The sequence below is a fragment of the Hylobates moloch genome, unplaced genomic scaffold (assembly GCF_009828535.3).
Source record: "Hylobates moloch isolate HMO894 unplaced genomic scaffold, HMol_V3 SCAFFOLD_10, whole genome shotgun sequence".
Lineage (NCBI taxonomy): Eukaryota > Metazoa > Chordata > Mammalia > Primates > Hylobatidae > Hylobates > Hylobates moloch.
Genome location: NW_026652285.1, coordinates 92587256 through 92607122, shown reverse-complemented (window position 1 = coordinate 92607122; position 19867 = coordinate 92587256). Strand labels below are relative to the sequence as shown.

Genomic DNA, 19867 nt, shown 5'->3' with positions numbered 1-19867 from the left:
TCAGTGTCTTTCAGGATCTGAAAATCATCCTGATAGGTTTAAAAAGTGGATCTGTTTTGCATTTGCTTGCAGGTTAATTGCCTAGCCCTGGAGAGGCTGTGGGGGGTACCAGAAAGAGGACCAGACACCTCTGCCACCTGCCCACCACAGGGCGTGGAGCAAACCAGTAAATGGTTAGACTCCAAGCAGTCAGGCAGCCTGTCCTCTTTGCTCTAAGAGATGAAAAACAAAGGCCCAGAGTGGATGGGGCTTGCCCAAAGTGACACAGCAAGTAGGCAGCAGAGCTGGAGCTAGAAACCATTTCCAGCTTCGAGTCCAGGGCTGTACCTAAACCCCACTGGACTCTCTGGAGCCTTGAGTATCCTGGGATTATCATCCTGACACCCATAGGGTAAATGTGTGTATCCAGTGGGATGAGGAATGCCAGCCTGCTTTAAAAGCAAGTATTGTACTAAAGTTTGGACTGACTTTTACTTGGATACCTCAAGTTAAAAAAAATAAAAATAAATCTCTTAAGGAGCACCTGATCAGTCTGCCTTAGAACTCAGTGATTAGTTCATTGATTTCTCATTGACAAGGATCTTAAAATTTAATCAAAAAGATGATGTAATAATATGAAAAAAATGAACAGAGAAAAGAAGTTCATGATTCTACACATTGATCATTTTTTTAAATTTGCATAGTTCTTTTCATTTATTAAATATGAGCATGAATTTATATTTTTCAAATTGGATTTTGTGTCATTCTGTGTCCTTTCTTTGTTTTTGCCCAATATTACATCATACATGTTCCCTCTGCTTTCACATGGGCTTCCTAGTGATTGTTTGCAGGCTATTCTCAGTCACCAATCCATGACCCTGTTGATTTATTAAAGTGGTCTCTGATTTGGAGCCATAATAGACGTCAATGTTAATATGCTTTTTGCTGTTAAATAATATTCTTAGGAGAAAACCCTACGAGGAGAACCTCATAAGTTTGGAAAGGTGCCATATTGCCACCTTCTAAATAGTCTGTACATCAGCAGTGTACAAAGGTAGTGGTTTTGTGTGACCTCAGCATTGGGCATTACTATTTTCAACATGGGTCTGCACCTGGCCCTTTTTAAGGCTTTGAGGAGATGGGATTCAGGAACTTGTGGGGCGGGCTAGGGGAGATTGAAGCAGGGAGAACAATTCTGTGCTTGGGGTACCCAGGAAGGAGAGTTGGGTAGCTGAAGTGAGGAGGCCATCAAACAGCCTTTACCTGCTTTTGAAATTTGCCGAAAGCAGCCCTCATCATGCCTGGCAAGAGGCATCCAGGAGAGCATTCAGAATTCACAGTGCTGCCTCAGCAGAAAAGTTTTCTAATTTCCTTGAGTCAAGATCAGAATTATAGGCAGCAGCATTTCTTCCTTTGCAAAAGACTTCTCAGGTCTGTATTTAAGTGCATCTGTTTTAAAAATTCTGTTCTAAAGCCTGATGTCTTTCGCTGAGAGTGATTCCTCTCGGGGCCAGCTCTATGGAGCTGACCTCCTGGCTCCTTCGCCTTAGGAACTGTAGCACACCCCTGGGAAATGCTGGAGTGCAGTCAGCCCACTGCCCTATCTCTGCCCCTTGGTCTCCCCTTCCATGAAATCTGAATTACAGTGTGTTTTGCCCACTGAGCTACTGAGTCCAATAGCTTTTCATATGTGAAAGTGCTTTCCAAATTATAACGTGTTGCACAGGTCATCTGTACGGCATCTATTGGTTTTGCCTCCTTACGGTGTTACAAATACATCACCCCCCAGATCCTATTGTGGGTTACCCTCATCTCTAGCTTAGGTTAGTGTGGCAGCCTCTAGAGTTACTCTTCCAGTACAAAATACAGACCTCAGCTTGACATTGCCTTGCCCAAAGCCCTTGAGTGGGCCCCTCAGTCCTCTTGGTTCTGGCCTTGCCTTCTACTTTGTCCTTCCCTGCACCCTGAGCGATGATTCCACTCCTTGTCCCACTGTCTGCCTCTCACCTGCCCATTGTGCTGCCTGGCATTTCTTTCCCTCCTTCTTACCATAGCTCAGTCACAGTCAGTCTTAAAACATAAGGTTTTAAAATGGGTATTAGCCTCTGGGAAGCCAAGTTGGGGGTAGTGCCCCTCACCTGAGCCCCAACAGCCTGTGTTTCCCTCCCTTGTCCTTGATCACACTAAAATAAAATTGCTTATTTACTTTTCTGCTGAGAGTTTTTCTAGGGAATGGACTGGGCCTGGTCACTCTGTCTCCCTGGTGTCCCACAAAGGTGGGCCTGGCAGGACAGAGGCCCAATGAAGATTTGAAGGAATGCTGTGTGTATATGGATAAGTGAATGTGAGGGGCTTGACTGTATTCTCATTCAGTTCTCTCTTGAATGCTGACGACAGTGAAACTAACAGTTCTGGTATTTTGCATTTTGTGGATGGTGACAAATATCCCATGGAAAGTGATAATTCATTTGATCTGTTTGATTCCTCCCAGGCAGTGACACCAAAATCAGGTACAAAGCTGAAGTCTGGGTAACTGTGGCAGAATTGGATGTGACAGTAAGACTTTTTAACTTGCAGAAAAGGAGGTCCCTGGTCCCAACTCAGAAGGGTATTTGGCAAGGATTTGGGATTTTAAGTTCTCAGCATCCCCAGCTGGTGATCTCCTTCAAGCCAGTTAAGGCACTCCTAGGTGTTACCAAGCTTAGAACATCCTTGGGTCCCTGTTGCCTTAGATTAAAATTGTGACCACCTTTGTGAGGCTTTCAAGGCCCTCCAGCTCCAGTGGGCCTATCCAGCCTTATCCCTTACCCTGGTGTAGCCACACAGGGGTCACCATCCTGCAGACAGGCCCACACTTTCCTCTCACTGTGACTTTTAGACCCCCTTTGTCCCACTCTGCCAGTAAAAGTCCCATTTCCTCAGGACTCGTCATGAATGCACATTTCTCTGTGACATGCCTTTGCTGCTGTCCTTGGTCAGCATGACTCATCATTCGTGTAATTCTTGCTACTTGCTCATTCCAGCTCAAACGCTGCTCCTTCTCAGAAGCCTTCCCTGTTCTCTCCCTCCCTGCACAGATAATTGTTTTTCCTGGTTCTGGCCCTTCATCACTCTGCTGTTGCACCTTCTGCAGTGTCTGTGTTCTGATCAGACTGTGGGCTACTGGAATGCAGGCACCAGCTTGAGTCATCCTTGTGAATCTGGGGTCTTCTGCCGATTGGGTGGTTGATAAGTGTTGGTTGAGTTGACTTGAGCCTCTCCTAAAAGATGACTCGTAAGCCCAGTGTGGGGTAATATACAGAGGTCCAGGAGCCATGCCTCTTTTCCCCTCTGGGCTTGTGTTGGGTGGCATTTGGGTGTGAGGGCCTCTCCTAGCCCTCCTAGCTAGCTTCAACATCGTAAGTGTCTTGAACGCAGAGTGTTACCTGAAACAGATTTTACATCCTACCTCTCATTTTACAGTTTCAGAGACTCCTCCACTCTCTGGGAATGACACGGACTCCCTCTCCTGCGACAGTGGCAGCTCGGCAACTACCACTCCGTGTGTGTCCCGCCTGGTCGCTGGCCACCACCTGTGGGCCAGCAAGAATGGCCGCCATGTCCTGGGCCTGATTGAGGACTATGAGGCCCTGCTCAAACAGATCGGCCAGGGACAGAGGCTCCTTGCTGAAATGGACATTCAAACCCAAGAGGCTCCCAGCTCCACAAGTGAAGAGCTGGGAACAAAGGTAACCTGACCACAGAGCTAGGGCGCACAAGCTGCTCCCTGGGAGTGTCAGTGGAAGGGGTAGGGGAGTCAACTGGCGCAGTTGTCCTCATTAGGACCCTGAGAAGAGGGACCAGGAAGTGTGGCCCCAGAGAGCTCAGAGGTCAGGTCCAGTGTTGGGGACTATTGGTGGTGGCTGTGTTTGGTGGGGTTCGTGCCTTGTATTCCTGCAACTGCTTCATGGGCTCTGCTGTCTTGCGCCCATGAGGGCCTCTGTACATCTGGTCTCTCATTCATTCTTCTCTCCATCTGCACCCTGGTGTGTCTGTCCATTCATCTGCCCATCCACCTGGCTGTCACCCATTATGAAGTGGAATTACTAGTTCAAAGGTTGTGAACTTTTTAGGGCTTTTAATGATAACTATTGCTCCATTACTTTCCGAAACAATTCTATCTCTGTTCATGAACGTTTGTCTCACTACATTTTTGTCTTTGTTGAGGTGTTGTTGTTGTTGTTGTTGTGTTTTTTTTATTTTGAGACAGGATCTAGCTCTGTCACCCAGGCTGGAGTGCAGTGGCGTGATCATGGCTCACTGTAGCCTCGACCCCACCTCCTAGGCTCAAGCAGTCCTCCTGCCTCAGCCTCCCAAGTAGCTATGACCACAGGCGTGTGCCATCACACCTGGCTATTTTTTTTATTTTTTTTTAGAGACAGGGTCTCACTCTGTTGCCCAGGCTGGCCTCGAACTCCTGGGCTCAAATGATCCTCCCACCTTGGCCTCCTAAAGTGTTGAGATTACAGGCATCAGCTATCATGCCTGGCAGTATATATATAAAATTTTTTTTTTTTTTGAGATGGAGTCTCATTCTGTCGCTCAGGCTGGAGTTCAGTGGTGCGATCTTGGCTCACTGCAGCCTCTTCCTCTTGGGTTCAAGTGATTCTCCTCCCTCAGCCTCTTTAGTAGCTGGGATTACAGGCGCCTGCCACCATGCCTGGCTAATTTTTGTATTTTTAGTAGAGACGGGATTTCACCATGTTGGCCAGCTGGTCTTGAACTCCTGACTTCAGGTGATCCAACTGCCTCGGCCTCCCAAAGTGCTGGGATAAAGGCGTGAGCCACTGTGCCCAGACCAGGTATTTTCATTTATAATGATTTTTTTTTTGTTACTTTGATATCTAAAAAGGGTGTGTCTTTTTTCTCTCTCTCTCTCTTTTTTTTTTTTTTTTTTTTCAGACAGGGTCTGGCCATGTTGTCCAGGCTGGGGTATGTGGCATCATTATGGCACACTGCAGCCTTGACCTCCTGGACTTAAGCAATCCTCCCATCCCAGCTTCCTGAGTAGCCAGGACTACAGGTGTGCACTGACACACCTTGCTAATTTTTTATTTTTTGTAGAGATGGAGGTCTCACTATGTTGCCGAGGGTGGTCTCGAATTTCTGGGCTTGTATTTCCCCTTTTCTGAGTCACATACATAATTTTCTTGTGCCCTTGATACCTCCCAATTTGAGTTTGCTCTGCCAGCAGTACAAGGCCCTGATATCATATTCACTACAGCAGGGCCATTTAACAGGGACCAGTAAAGGCAAACCATTTATTGCTTGCTGTTGGTGTCATTTTCTCTGGGTGGGTCTCTGTGGGCCGCCAAACAGTAAGAATGGCCCTCCCACAGGCCCTTTACTTGGAGTAGTAACTATAGTTAGTGCTGGTGGTTATTAACCATGGTGGTTATTAATCATGGTTATTGATTGGGCTAAAATCACCACTGAAATTCTCTCATGATCTACAATTCACCAGTCTTTAAGAACAATAAATTGGTGTTATGTGGTACCAGGCTTTCGCTCAGCGTGTGAAACAGAATCCCTACAGTCTGGAGATTTATGCTGCACGTTAAGGCTTGCTTGTCTAAAATCTTTTTCAAGACTGCATATAACAGCCTTCATATCCCCCCTGTGTAGGGTCCACACCCAGCACCACTGAGCAAGTTTGTGAGCAGTGTGAGCACAGCCAAGCTGACCCTGGAAGAGGCCTACAGGCGGCTGAAGCTTCTCTGGAGAGTCTCACTCCCCGAGGATGGCCAGTGCCCCCTTCACTGTGAGCAGGTAGGTGGTGACACGTGATTCAGAGGGTCAAGGATGCCACTGAGGTCTGTGTCTCAGTTTCCTCAGCCAAGCAGGGGCCCATAGCAGATGTGCCCACCATTTGGGGTATGTATCAGGGAGGGGATGGCACCATTTGCCATGGCTTCACCGTGTTCTTACTTGATCCATCCCAAACTCCTGTAGCCATGACCCGTCTGAGCATGTCTTTGTTGAGTAGACTCCTGTCCGCATTCTACACATGAGGAAACCAGGACTCAGGGAGCTGAGGCACTTAGTCAAGGTTAGAGCTTGTTTGAAAGCATAAATATTGGAACCTAATGTTTATTTTTTTATTTTATAGGCTTTAAGTCCTAGTTTGTCCTCATGGACTAGCTCATTCTTTTCTACTCATCATCTCTTTTATTTTAGGTGCCTTTTTCTGGACCTTCTGATTCCTATAGACAGCTTTCATCATCATATTAGAGTGGACCTTGTTCAAAATCTGTTTTAACTACTTAGGAATGACAGGCTCCAAACCAGGAGTCAGGCAGAGTAGAAGCTGTCCTCTGATTTCTGTGTGTGGGATACATGTGGTGTCATGACAAGGTGAACACCCACTCTGGCTAATCAGAGAAACCTCCCTGGAAGAAGGGACATGCAGGTTAAGGAAGAGTTAGAACTCTCTGCTTGGTGGCGTGATAGATATTTCCCCCTTTGTTTATCTAACCTATCTGTTCTTGCCAAAGGCCAGCAGGAAGGCAGAAGGGAAATTTACATTTTTTGTCATTATCTCATTTAGTTAAACCCCTTTTGACAGCTCTCAGGTCTCTCAAACATGACCATGAAGTAGCTGGTGGGGCAGCTCTCTCTACTCTGAAGATTCTAATGAGCCTGTCCTAAGATTTCACTTTTGGGATCCTGGGGACAAAGTTCGGATACACTAAGCTTGGGGAAATTGATAACTATTCATTCCATAGAAAAATCTTTTTTTGGCCCACGTTTAGCTGGTGGCAGTATCAGGTGGGAGACAGAGCATCAGGGAGGAAGGCTGAGACTCACTGGGGTCCAGCCCCACATTGCTCTTTCCCTTCTTCTAATCCACCAAGTCCTGTTCCATCTTAGGCTTAGGTGACACAGATGGCCTGACTGCCTGGAGTGTCCCATGTCCTGCTTCTGGCTGGCTCCTTCTCACCTTTCAAGTCTTAGCTTAAATATTACCCCAGAGTCAGAGAGGGCTCCCTGATTCCTCCACCATAGCATCCTCTTCTGTTTCATCATAGCCTTTCAACAAGTTATAATTGTGTATTTGTTTAATGTCTGTCTTCCTCTATTTTCCTTCAGAGGACAGTGTCTGTTTTATTTATATTTTTTGAATGAACCAGTGATTTTTTTTCTATACACCCAAAGTAGTACCTGCCTCATACGATTTTAACATAAACATGTCTGAACTGAACAATTGACCCTTAATGCAATGTTTTTATCCTTAGCACATCGTAGTAACTGTTAAATAGACAGAAATACAGCTCATACACACATATATATAAAATATATATACACACAAAAAATTATAGCTACATTAATTCTTCCCTACTTGCAAATCATTCCAGGAGTGGTTGGTGCTCCTGAGTACCCCTTTCCTTGCAAAGGTTTCTCGAGTAATTGATTATGCTCACTTTGATGTCATGGAATTGTGGCACCAGAAAAAGGACCTTTGAGATGATCCGATGTGTTTGCTGGGGTACATACCCCCTGTGTAGTGTTAAATTGCCTCTAGCCACTTTTCTGTCACTGCTGTGTTTCATACAGCGCCTTTGCTTGGTGTGAAATGTGTGTAATGCTGATTTCCATTTCCAAGTTTTCACCCAGCAACCCAGGGGTTTTTGAACTACCTGGTTTTCTCTTGAGTGTTACTAATTGCCTTTTACATTTAGTATACCATCCCATGTAGTCTGGACTGCTCTGGAAAGTGTGTATCATGTGCACCAGTTGTGTGGAGGGATAAAAATGTACACACATACTTGTTTATAATAATTTTTTTAAATGGAGGATAAACAATAACAAACCAGGCTACATATAGTAATGGGAGGGGAGAGATTGGAGTAACAGATAGAAGGTAGATTTCTCTGAATAGACCTTGTTTTGTAGATTTGACTTAGCAAGTATATAAATGCATTACATAATTATAAAAAAATCAAAATGAGCAAACAGTTTCTAAAAATTCTTGGCAAGATGAAACAAACCTTACTGTATATGGCAATGTAGGTATAACAACACAAAAAGGAAGCATTTCAATGACTAAAGCACAATAATTTGACCACACATTTCTAGTAGAAATATTCTAAGGGCAAGAAAAAAATTTAAACTCTTGTTAATGGTTATATTGTTAGTAATAATATTGATGTTCATATTCTGAATTATTATATTCCTATTATAAGATAAAACAAATAATTTTATTGGGAACTGATTTTTTACTGTAAGGAAAAAGAGATATGAAATCAGAGAACCCTGTAATCCTAAATTTGAATAGCACATATCAGTATGAACTTGTGATGTATTATCATCCATTAAAAGAATTTTATGAACTTCTCAACATACAAGGCTTTAGAAACAATGTCTGTTCTAGCAACAGTGAGTGCCCTTGATGCCCAAATTATGGTTTCTAGATACCTTTGCCCACTAAAGGGATCTAGGGTTCCTTGGAGAAATGGCTTGCTGCTAGGTCTGGGGCAGGAGATGTATAGTATGAGCCTAGAACATATTTCATCCTACTAAGAAAGGATCCAGCGTGGGGAAAGAGGGAGAGAACCCCATGGATTTACAGTGGTTCCCATAAGTGTGGGCCCTGGACCTGCAGCATCTGCATCACCTGGAAACTTGTCAAAAATTCACCTTCTCAGGCCTCACACCAAACCTACTGAATCAGGAACTCTGAGAGTGCGCCCCAGTAGTCTGTTTTTACAGCCATCTAGGTAGGTTTGAGAACTACTGGGTTTAAAGAAACTCAAGAGATAATCAAATGCAAAACATGGATCTTATTTGCATCCTGAACTGAACCTATTGTTTAGAAAAGAAAATTATGAAGCAATCAGGGAAATGTGTTCACTGACTGGATGTGGTGATACTAAGGAATTACTGCCTTTTTTTTTTAAGGTGTCATAATGATACTGTGTTGGACTTTTTTTTTTTTTTTTTTCTCTTTTTTTTTTAAGAATCTTTTTATGGCCGGGATGGTGGCTCATGCCTGTAATCCCAGCACTTTCAGAGGCCAAGGTGGGGGGATCACCTAAGGCCAGAAGTTCGAGAGCAGCCTGAGCAACATAGTAAGATGCTGTCTCTATTTAAAAAAAAAAAAAAAAAATCTTCTAGAGAGATCTAGTGAAATATTTTATAGATGATACAGTTGGGTTCTAGGGTTGGTTTCAGAATCATCTTGGGGAGAGGATGGGCAGGAATGTGGTAGAGATAAGTATGGCCATGAATTGATCATTGCTGAAGCTGGATGGGCATTTGGGCGTTCATTATCCACTTCTTTCTGCTTTTGTAAATGTTTGAGATTTTTTTCACCATAAAAAGAAAACAAGCAAAAATTCCTGTCCCCAAAGTCAGGCAGAACACTGATGAGGAAGCCTGAGGCCTCCTGGGAGGGAGTGGCTTCAGCGCTGCAGCTCTGTGGCCCTCAGGAAGGGTTGTTCTGGTGACCTCCTGCGGACACTGGGCGTGCTGCTTACACCCAGCGTCTCATTTGATCCCTTGCAGAAATCTTGAGGGAGTTAGCTGTGATTCTTCCCTTTTTCCAGAGGTGGGAACGGAAACTGCAAGAGGTTAAGTGACTTGCTTCAGCGTCATATAGCTGGGGAGTGGTGGAGCTGTACTTTGAGCCCCTGCTGTTGCTACCATGGAATATTCATCCTATAAAAATGAAGATTTGAATGCAGGGGAACAACAGACATGTAAACAATTAAAATTCCCTGTTGTAAGTACTGGGTAGAATATATACAGGGTGTTAGGAGAGCACCAGTGAAAATTAATCCACCATGAGTGGGTAAATGGTGTCACAGCACCTACTCTGCGCCAGACAGTGGTGGTTAGAGGGAGGAAATGAGCATGTGGTCAGTACAGGAAGCAAACAAGTAAAGAACCAGTCACTCCAGTGTGCCATGGGCGGTGATGGGGAGACTCTGAGCCCCGGGGCACCCAGAGGAGCAGTAGCCAGCCTAAAAGAAGTGCCAGGTCAACTTCCTGGAAGAGGCAAAACCTGAGCTGACTTTAGAACAAGGAATGGGTCAGCCTGGCCGAGTTGGAAATGATCATTCCCTCTGTCTTCCATTATCTCATTTGAGTCTCACTCTACTGCAATGTGATAGCTGGGTCAGGGATGATTATTCTGATTTTACAGATGTGGGACTAAGGCGTTGACTGTAGAGAGACTTTGTCCTGGAATGTATGGCCTCTGGAGCCATGACCAGAACCTAAGCCTTTGTGGGCTCTTAGCCCCAAGGAAAAGAATCAAAGCAAACCTAATGTTTAAAATTAGGATGTGTTCGGGAAGAACTGTCAAAGTCCTTGTACCTGACATGACTGGTTAATCTTAAAAGTAGGTTAAGTCAGGGAATCAAAAATGATACGTACCTTAAACATTTTAGTTTAACTTAAAACAGATAAATGTACATTCATTTGCCATTCTTTTGATGTAGGGCCAGGGCCTTTTCTTTTGAATATGGGTCTGCTGATTGGAGTTTCACATCTTCTTTCTTTCATAAACTGCATCCATAATGTATGTCTGTCACTTCCAATTTCTGTTTCTTTAAGATGAAGAGAAAACTTAGACACTTGCAAAGCAATTTGAATATAGAATTCTTCTAGACTGTGTTCCTCCCACATCTTTTATAGTTGTCTCACCCACACCTAATTTGCCAGAAATGTGTTTTTTAGTGACTTGCTTTTATCAAGTCTTTCCTGAAGCATATGTTAGTTTTCATACAACCAGTTCTCTCTTTTAATACACATATTTCATGGGCTTGCTTAATATTTAATTAAATTATTCAATTTGATTACAAGTACAGCTACCATAAACAAGTTTGGGAACAAACTAAAGTAACTCGTCGTGAGCTGACAACTCACCAGCTCTCCTGTTGGAAGCAGAAGTGTTTTGGCGCAGCAGAGAGCAGCCTGTGCCATGGTGCTTTTCTGACAGAAAGGGAGTGTCCTTCCCCCTGGGAGCTGGTTTGGTGGAGATTGGCTCAGAGGGCTCCGCCGTGTGTGTATTTCACCTTGGAGCACTGGGGACCCTGGTTTTGCCACCCATCCAGAGTTTACTCTGAAAAACCAGAAGAGTTTATTCTAATGGAGCATATTTTCCTAATAATACTTTTATATGATCTTTTGAAGATTTAAACATTGAAAAGTTTTTAAAATCAGCATGATAGTTTTTGTAAAAGAAAAAAACACTCAATTTGAAATCATATCTCATGGAGAGAATTGCTGTTAACATTTTGATGACATCTCAATATACACATCCATGGATGTAGGCGTTTATATTCAGTTCTGTGGAACAGGAATGCCTTGTATACAGGGCGTGTTGTTCTGGGCTCTTTTGTCACTAACTGTGATCATTTTTTGATATCAATACATACAGCTCTACAACATCATTTTTAATAGTTGCAAAATTATTGTATTATAGGTAAGTACCATAATTTATCCAGATCTATACTGAAATCAGGTTATTTTTTCCTTCCATGAACAATGTTGAGACGAACATCCTTGTACATCGGCATCTTCTTGTGCTTATGTTATTATTCCTTGGGGGAAATGCCAACGTGTAGAATTGCTGGGGCAAAGAGTTAAGCGCATCTCAGTTTGGTAGATCTTGCCAGGGCGTTCTCGCTGGGCCATGCCATCCTGCACTTCCACCAGAGGTCACGAGGTGCTTTCCCCTTAACCTCAATGAGTTTTGTCCAATTTTGCCTTTTCCTGGTTGTCAGGAAAAGGCTTCTAGTTTCCATTCAGATATTTTTGCTAGTGAGGTTGAGCATCATCTTTTTATATGGCTTTGTAATTCTTCCTATGTAACATGATGTTTTATGTTCTTTGTTCATTTTTCTAATTTCTCTTCTCTTTAGATTGGAGAAATGAAGGCAGAGGTCACCAAACTACATAAAAAATTGTTTGAACAAGAAAAGAAGTTGCAAAACACCATGAAGCTTTTGCAGCTGAGCAAGTGCCAGGAAAAAATCATCTTTGATCAATGTGAGTGAGTGTGGGGGTGGCCGCTATGCCTGACCCCTTCCTGCCTCCGAGGGCTCCCAGTTTTGCCCTGGATTACCCACTTTGGAGCCCAGATGGTTTGTAATCATGGCTCCTATCCGTGGGCTTCTTTTCATACTCCATCCTTTCTGACTCACATAGACAAATGTATTCACTTAACACACCTTTGTAGAGCGGCCCCTTGGTGTCAGGGACTGTCGTCTCACTGGGAGACAGTCATGTGGCATGTGCAGTGATGGGAACATGCAGAGCACTGGGGTGGGAGTTGGGTGGCCCTCACTCTGTCCCGGCGAGGTGGGCGTCTTAGACAAAGTGACCACCTCGCTGAGTGTGAAATGAAAGCAGACGTTGTCCCATGGAGCGGGGAGTGGCAGTCCCTTGGGGAAGACCATGGACAGAGGCACAAAGGCAGGAAATAAGGTTTTGTATGTGAGAAACCAAAACCAGTCCCTGTGGGGTAGAGGCTGCAAACAGTGAATTAAGGTGGGAGGTATTGGGGGTCAGGGAGTCATGAAAGACTGTAGGTAGCAGGCTCAGGGCAGAGGATTGGCCTGTCACATCTGTGTGCAAGAATGGCTCACTGGTGGCTGCTCTACCAGTGAGGGGGAGGCTGACTCACTAGGCAGACAGGAAAGGTGGCTAGGACGCTGGGGATCCAGAGGAGGGCATGGATTTGAGAAATATTCCTCAAGGCAGATGCCGAGACTCAGGGTTGGTGAAGTTAAGTAACTTTGGTAAGGTCAGTCCCGGTTCTGATCTAGCCACTTTGGAGATTGTTTGGGAGCAGCTCCGTTTCCCCGTTTAAACCCTCAGCACTCCCTCCCGCTGCATTTAGAGGAGCAGGCGGTAGCTGAGTTTCCATTAGTGCCTGTTGGCAACATGGCCCTGGCCAAGCCTGCGCTGTGTGTGTGTCAATTTCCCTGTCTTAGGAGAACTGCTGACTGCAGCACTTTTTCTCTGGAGGTGCCAGCCTGTCTTGTGCGGCTCTCCTGTGAAAGTCCAACATTTCTGGGGCATTTCTGAGAAGCACAGAACAGGGATTATTGCCAAGTAGGAGTTCTCCTTAGCCACCCCTGGGAACCTTTTGAAAATAGACTCTGTGAGACTGGCAGTGTTTGGACTGCAAAAGAGAGGAGCTCAGCCACTGAGCAGGCACTGAGTTCCTGTTCTTTGCCCCTTACGCCAGGTCCTGGGGACAGAGATGAACGAGACAGTCTTTGCCAGTGAGGGTCGTGGGCTTAATGGGGGAGACACAGAGCTTAGCTGCAGGACGATGTGCTGAGTGCATCCTAGGAGGCCTGAGAGGTGGTTCAAGACTGACTGGGTCTTGAAGAATGACTAGGAGTTTGTCAGCGAAGGGGCAGGAATAGGATTCTGGCAGATGGCCCTGTGGACTTGCTGGTGTGCTCCCAGGGGTGGAGAGAACTGAGTGCTCAGGGACATGCTTAGGACGTGCAAAGGGTTTTCCTCTGAGAGATGAGTGAGAGGGAGAAGCAGGAACCAGGTTTCAAGGAGCCTTGTGGACAGGACTCCAGGACGAGCAGCAGGGACTGGCGGGGTCCATGCGTGTATTACAAGATCCCATGGCTGAGCTTGGAGGGGCCAGGGGCCGGGAAGACCTCTTTGGGGGCTGCAGCAGTCCCCCAGGTGGGCAGTGGGTCAGGACTGTGGGGGAGAGGGGACAGTTTTGAAAGATTGTAAGGAGGTCAACCTGGCAGAGTGGTGGATGTCTGTGGGGTTCTGGTTGAGGGTTTCATGTCACTCGTAGAGAAAAAGAGCACCGAGGGGAACATGGAGAGAGACAGTGCCAGCTGTGGTCCTGTTAAGGCAGCTGTGGAATATTTGGGTTAGACTCTTGGAACAGCAGTGGGATGGGAAGCGACGCTCTGCACAGGTCTAGAGAAAGACAGAACTTTCTGCACGGGTATCTCTCCTCCTTAGCAGCCTTTGGCCCTGAACAGTCACAGGGCAGGTAGCTAACCCTATTGACAGGTGAGGAAATTGCAGAAGTAGGTTTGGATGGGTTGAGTACTGTGGTTGGTCAAAAGGACAGAACTAGAACCCAGATCTCCTGTGTCCTAGGTCAGAGAGCATGGAATTATCGATTGAGCACAGTTCAGATTTCCACTCTCCTGTGTGACCTGCATTAGACTAAAACCCTAAGCTTTCGATTCCTCATCTCTAACTGGAGACATGAGTTCCAAAGGACTCAGACTAACTAATTGGGCCCGGGTTCAATAGCAACCTTATAAAAAGCACCCCAGTTTTCTCATCTGTAAAATAAGGATGAGAACGCTACCTAAACTGTATTGTACTCAGCACAGTCTCAGGGGCAGAGGAGATGCTCAACCAGTCCCTCCTCTTTCTTTCCCTTAGGCCAGACCAAATCCTATGCGTGGAGGTGGCAAATCATTCATAGTAAGAAGAGCCGCAGATGTCTCATAGCACTTCCCCTCCTGAGCTGGTGTTGTCCATCTCCATATCTCCTAGGCCTGGCACAGAGCAGGCTCCGCCAGAGCAGGGTGAGGGGCTTGCTCCAGGCAGCATAGCTGGTGGCTGACCCGGGCCTGCAACTCCTCGTTTGCCAGGCTCTGCAGCTCATCCCAAGGAGTCAGGTCCTCGGAAATTCTCCAAGCCCTGCGGACTTCACAGACCTGCTCTGGGTCTAAAGGGACTAGGTGAAAGTTGGCATAGCACCTCCTCTTCCTCCGTCCCCTCATGGTGATGGGGAAGAGCAAAGGCCAGGGCTGATTGCTACCTGGTCAAACTGACACCATACCTTCTCAGAGTCTACAGGGGAAAGTAAGGAAAGGGCATCCCAGTGGGACCCTAAGAGTCCTGATGCCCTGGGGCCACTCACTGGCCATGTGACCTGGAACCAGCTGCCTCAGTTCCAAGCCTCAGGTCCTCATTTGCAAAGCGAGGACAGTAGTTCTGCCCCATAGGGTGGGGGAGTATTCAGTGAGGCCACAGTTGGAAACCACCTGTCACCAGGTCAACACTGCTCAGCTCAGGTCGGTACCTTCTTCCCAGCACTCTGCTGAGAACCGTGGACTGAGTTGGGCAGGCCCGCGTGTGAGTCCCATCTCTGTGCTGGAGCCAGTCTAGATTTGGGACGAGTCCTTTGTCGCTGTGTTCCTCGGTCTTCTCCTTGCAGTGGGGATTTCTGTGCTTTGGAAGGTGGCAGTAGGGGTCCCCTTAAAGCTTGAGCCAGGTGATCCTTAGTTCTTCTGCCATGAGCTTTGTTCTCTAGGGACATGGAGTGTTCTTTCACAATCATCTTTAATCTCCACAGCTGTGATACTTAACCTTTTCTGGGTCTCAGGCCCCTTGGTGAATCTGGAGAAAGCTGTGGTCTCTCTGTGGAAAAATGCAGACGTCCAGATACATACCCCCATTTGCACACAGTGTCGGAGGATTTAGGACTGACCCCCCAAACATATCCAGGGCCCCATGTCAGGAACTTCGCCCTGCAGCAGGAGGTCAGACTGGGGGTAGAGGAGCAGTGGCCACCTCTGAAAGTCATTTTGTTTCGCTAAAAACAAAGTCCACACCGTCTGTCCCGTCCCCAGTGTCACAGATTGCAAATAAACTCCATTACCTCCAGATGGAAATTTTCGTGAGGCAAGAAATCAATATTTTCTCAAGGCCACCACATAACACCTATTCTGAAGAAGCCACTGGGGAGTCAGGCTGTGTGTGTTGGGCGTTGAGTCTGTTACAGCCTCTGGCACTGTTGGCTAAAGGCGTGGCTCCAGAAGCCTTTGGTGTTTCCAGCGTGGGGAGTAAGCTGATCTTACCGTCACCAAGCCCTGTTGAGAACAGATTCCCTGTCAGGCTCAGAACTCTGATCAAGAGGGGCATTCTTGCCACTGCTGGAGTTTGTGTTGGATAAGAAAAAGCCCACCTTTACAGTTGCTTCTGAAAGCCAGGGCTCGCCTGCCCCTCCTGGGAATTCTGATACACGGGGGATCTGTCTAGTACAGTGCTCTGGGCGTCAGTGTCAGCAGGGACCTCTGAAACCATCCCACCCAACCAGCTCCTGTCCAGGCAGAATGTGACTTGCCCAGGGGAATCAGGCTGGGCTATTCCACCAGCTAAAGGGCAGGCAAAGGAGAAGCAGCATGCCCACGGTTTTTTTTCTAGGCCATTTGGAGCTGGCTCTAAGAGCTGCTGGGTAAAAACCTGGCTTTGTAGAACTTGGACCCTCATATGTGGATCTGCCTGATCGGGGCACAGTCCCTTCCCACAGCTGCTTCCCAGAGGGCCTAGGAAACTAAAGAGTGCTGGGCAGGCCCAGGCCTCTACCGTCCCAGCACCATTGCCCTCCCTGGCCCACAGAAGTGAGCCTGAGGGATACCTGGACCGCCAGGTAGCCGTGCAGAGCTGTAGTGTCTTCTGTGAACCGGCATAGCGTGCTGTAGCCTCTGCATCGCTGTCAGGTGGTGGCTTAGCGGGGCCTCAAAGAGGTGGTGTTGATGCGTTATTTGGCCCTGGGGTGTGTGATGGGTCAGGTGGGCCCTTCGTACCTCCCTCTGGTCTGGATGCCTCAGACCTCATGTTGTCTACATGTCTGAGCCCTTTGGGGTGGGGCTTATCCTCCCTGCACTTGGCTTTCACACGGCTCTCCTGGATATCCATGCCCCTAATCATTGCATTCTTTGCTCTCTCCTCAGTGGTCGTAACCCACAAAATCCTTCGGAAGGCCAGAGGAAACCTGGAGGTATGCCCTTTGAGTCTTTTCACTGTAGGCCAGTGGAAGGTCAGGAGGGGTGCAGGGCCAGAAGGGACCTCTTGAAAAATGAAGGTGCAGGTGGAACCAGGGGACATGTCCTCCTCAGAGAGTTGTTTCTGCCAGCAGTGCATGAAAAGTTGTGTTTTTATCATGCCCTGTCGCCAGTGGGGGTTCTAAGTTTCAAATTTGTGTGCTATTTTTACCAGTAAGAAATACAGCAAACAATGCTTGGCACATAGTAGGCATTTGATGAATATTTCTTGAATGAATGAATACAGTATGATCGCATCGTCATTTTATTAGGTAAATATTTACTGACCAAACTATGTCTTTGAAAGCACTTTGAGAATAACAGTCTCGCTTTTACCTCTGCCAGGGGTCTTACTTCAGAAACCTCCTTTGGACTTAAAATTCCCCCTTTTTTTCTTCCTTTTCCTAGCTTAGGCCTGGGGGAGCCCATCCAGGAACATGCAGTCCCAGCAGACCAGGCTCCTGAGAAGAACTTTCAGCCAATAAAGCTTGTGCTTCCCCCACCGAGCTCACGCTGTCTCTTTGTTCCAAGTGTGGTTCCTATTTATTGAGGAAGAAAGAGCTGTCTGGCCAAAGGAAATCTATTTTTTCCCTTCATGTTTTCTCTCTGAAAGTTGGCTTGAGAGTTGTTGTCAGAAAGGTGCAGGTGCTCCACAAACGGGTGGTAAAAAGGCCTCGAGCTCTTGGATGTTGCATTTCAGATCAGGGGCAGGCACCAGAGCTGAGGCTGTGCGCCTTGGTGGGCTTCACGTCTTCCCCTGGATTTGCTTAGTACTCAGCCAGTGCCGCAGTTTGAAGATTCTCATTAAATGATTCATTTCATTTCACCTTGACGATTGTGTTGTTTTGTGTGGAGCCTCAAAGCCCAGGTCCCAAAATCCCAAGTGGGACAGGCCAGGGTTCCACGAGTCACATGGCTCACTGCTGAGCTCGTTCAGGTGTCCAGAGAAGAGCACCTCCGTGCAGCGTGGCCATGGGCACTGCTGTGTGCTCCGCATCTCACAGTCCACTGGGCAGCAGCCCTTGCAGTGGTGCCATTCCCGATTTAGCAAAGAGCAAAGTGAGGCCCAGAGCTGGGATGTGGCATTTGCATTGTTCCTGTGATGACAGGGGTGTTTCATCAGCCATCCACATCGCTGCCTCTGACCAAGATGCCCCCAGCCAAAACACTTTAGCGGCTTCCCACTACCCTCTGATCCAAGCCAGAGCCCCTAACAAGGTTTACAAGCCTTGCTGGCACCTCCAGCTCCACTCTGTGTTCCCGGCAAACGGAACAGTGTTCTCCCCAGTCTAACCCAGGCTGCGCCCTCTTGGACATGCTCCTCCCACTCTTTCTTTTTCTAGTTAGCTTTGAATGGTCCTTTAGAAATATTTTTTCTGCCCTTGGGGAAGCCTCTCCTGACCCGATACTAGGTGAAATGCCCCACCTCTGCTCCCGCAGCCCCCACACCACTGTGCAAATCCTCTGAGCCCCTGGAGAGTAGAGGCTTGTGTTGACCACGGAATTGCCAGCACCTGGCCTGGCGCCCAGCTCCCCAGACACGATGGTGAGGGGAGGAGATGGGATTGCACTTGCTGGAAGCGTAGGGTGCAGCAGCCTTGGCTGGGAGTCCGGGGAGTGGCCTCATGCCACTTTGCCTGTCTCCCCATCCATTAAGAGAGAGGCGGGGCAAGTGGGCAGTACAGACCCTTTCTGCTTGGGTTCCTGCCATCTGTGCTCTTCCTGAGAAATATTTACACAGATGTACCTCGGTAGAATACGTACCAGTGTGTGAAAACTCAGATTGAGCCATAATGTCACTGCAGTGCCTTTTGCAAGCAGTCATAACAGTTGACTTCCTAAATGGAAGCTGGATTGGCTGAGGCGCTGGGTCGGCATGGCGCTGTGGAGCAGGAGGCCTGGTTCCAGTCCCGAGTCTCGTGCTTCTGTAAGTGAGAGTTACTCTTGTCCAGTACTGTTACAGAGTTCGAAGCCTCAAATTGTGGAAGCAGCTGAACAAGGCCCTTTCCACAAATCGGTGACTCTTCTTCAGTGTCTCAGTGGCTGGTCTTAAGCAAGTTTTAAAGTACTGTTTTAAGTTCTGTGGCTGTGTTGTGCCAAACCCCTATTAACCTCAGTAGGGGAGGCACCAGGTTCAAGAGGCCTGAGAAGAGACCCACAGAGCCAGCAAACAGGATGTGGGCTTTATTAGGGGCTTACATACAGGGGAACAGTCCAGAGGCGGCAGGCTGGACAGGAGAACTGCTTTTTGTACAGAAACGGATGGTTCAGTGACAGCGGCTGAACGACACAACCCACGGCCCAGGTGGGGCAGGAAAACCGCCACCACTTATAAACAGCGTGCAGTTTATATAGCATTTTCACTTAACCTTCCCCCAAGGACCTCTACCTGGGAATCTTTTTTTAACCCAAAACTCAGGGCCTCAGTTCCCTGTACAGCCTGTGTCCCATGAGACGGGCTGGGGGGCTCAGATACTCCTCACAAACAAGGAACAAATCTCCGGGTTGGCCACTCCTAGATTCTCTAGCTCAGAACAACATTAAGACTTGTCTGCCATACAGGGTCGTTCTAAGGTTATGCTTAAGCTATTGCTGACAGGGTGTTTACCCTCCAGGCAGATGTGCACAAATGTAAGCATGTGTGGTTGCGGGGGCAGTGGGGAGGAGGGGAGTAGTTTGTACAGTGTAGTAGATACAGCTCAGGCAAGGCCTGGAAGTCAGACCTGGGCTCAGATGTCCCCACAGGGGAAGAGTCCTACCTTGCCTGGCACATAGTCAGTGCACAGCCCATAGGAGCTGAACTTGGTCATTGGCAAGGGCTCGGGGTGGAGGGACTGGAGGAGAGATCCACATTGGATTCTGGTACATCCCAGGCTGGTCTGGTTGGTGAACCCAGGCACGCCTGGAGCAGGACCTGCAGAGGAGGGGCTCCAGGAGCCCAGCTGGCCATTTGCTTCAGGTCACCCGCAGCTTTTCAGGAACACAATAATCTAAAACAAAATGCATTTTTATCCCCCAGTTTAGAGTCACGTAAAATACTTTCAACCTTGGGCTAGTGAAGGCCCTCCCTC

The 19867-nt window shown here is 47.2% G+C and overlaps 1 protein-coding gene across 4 annotated transcripts in view; it reads left to right on the top strand.

Moving 5' to 3' along the window:
* CDK5RAP2 (CDK5 regulatory subunit associated protein 2) overlaps positions 1-17628 on the top strand; it is a 185636-nt gene extending 168008 nt beyond the window's left edge. For 3 of the 4 annotated variants that reach the window (XM_032164988.2, XM_032164987.2, XM_032164986.2), the window contains 5 exons: positions 3442-3707; positions 5644-5787; positions 11886-12012; positions 16707-16753; positions 17205-17628. In XM_032164988.2, the coding sequence (XP_032020879.1) occupies positions 3442-3707; positions 5644-5787; positions 11886-12012; positions 16707-16753; positions 17205-17261 (641 nt within the window). In that variant the 3' untranslated portion in view covers positions 17262-17628. Of the gene's footprint in view, positions 1-2410; positions 2490-3441; positions 3708-5643; positions 5788-11885; positions 12013-16706; positions 16754-17204 lie in introns of all 4 variants that reach the window. The other variant, XM_032164990.2, reaches the window with a different exon arrangement.
* The last annotated feature ends 2239 nt before the right edge of the window (positions 17629-19867 follow it).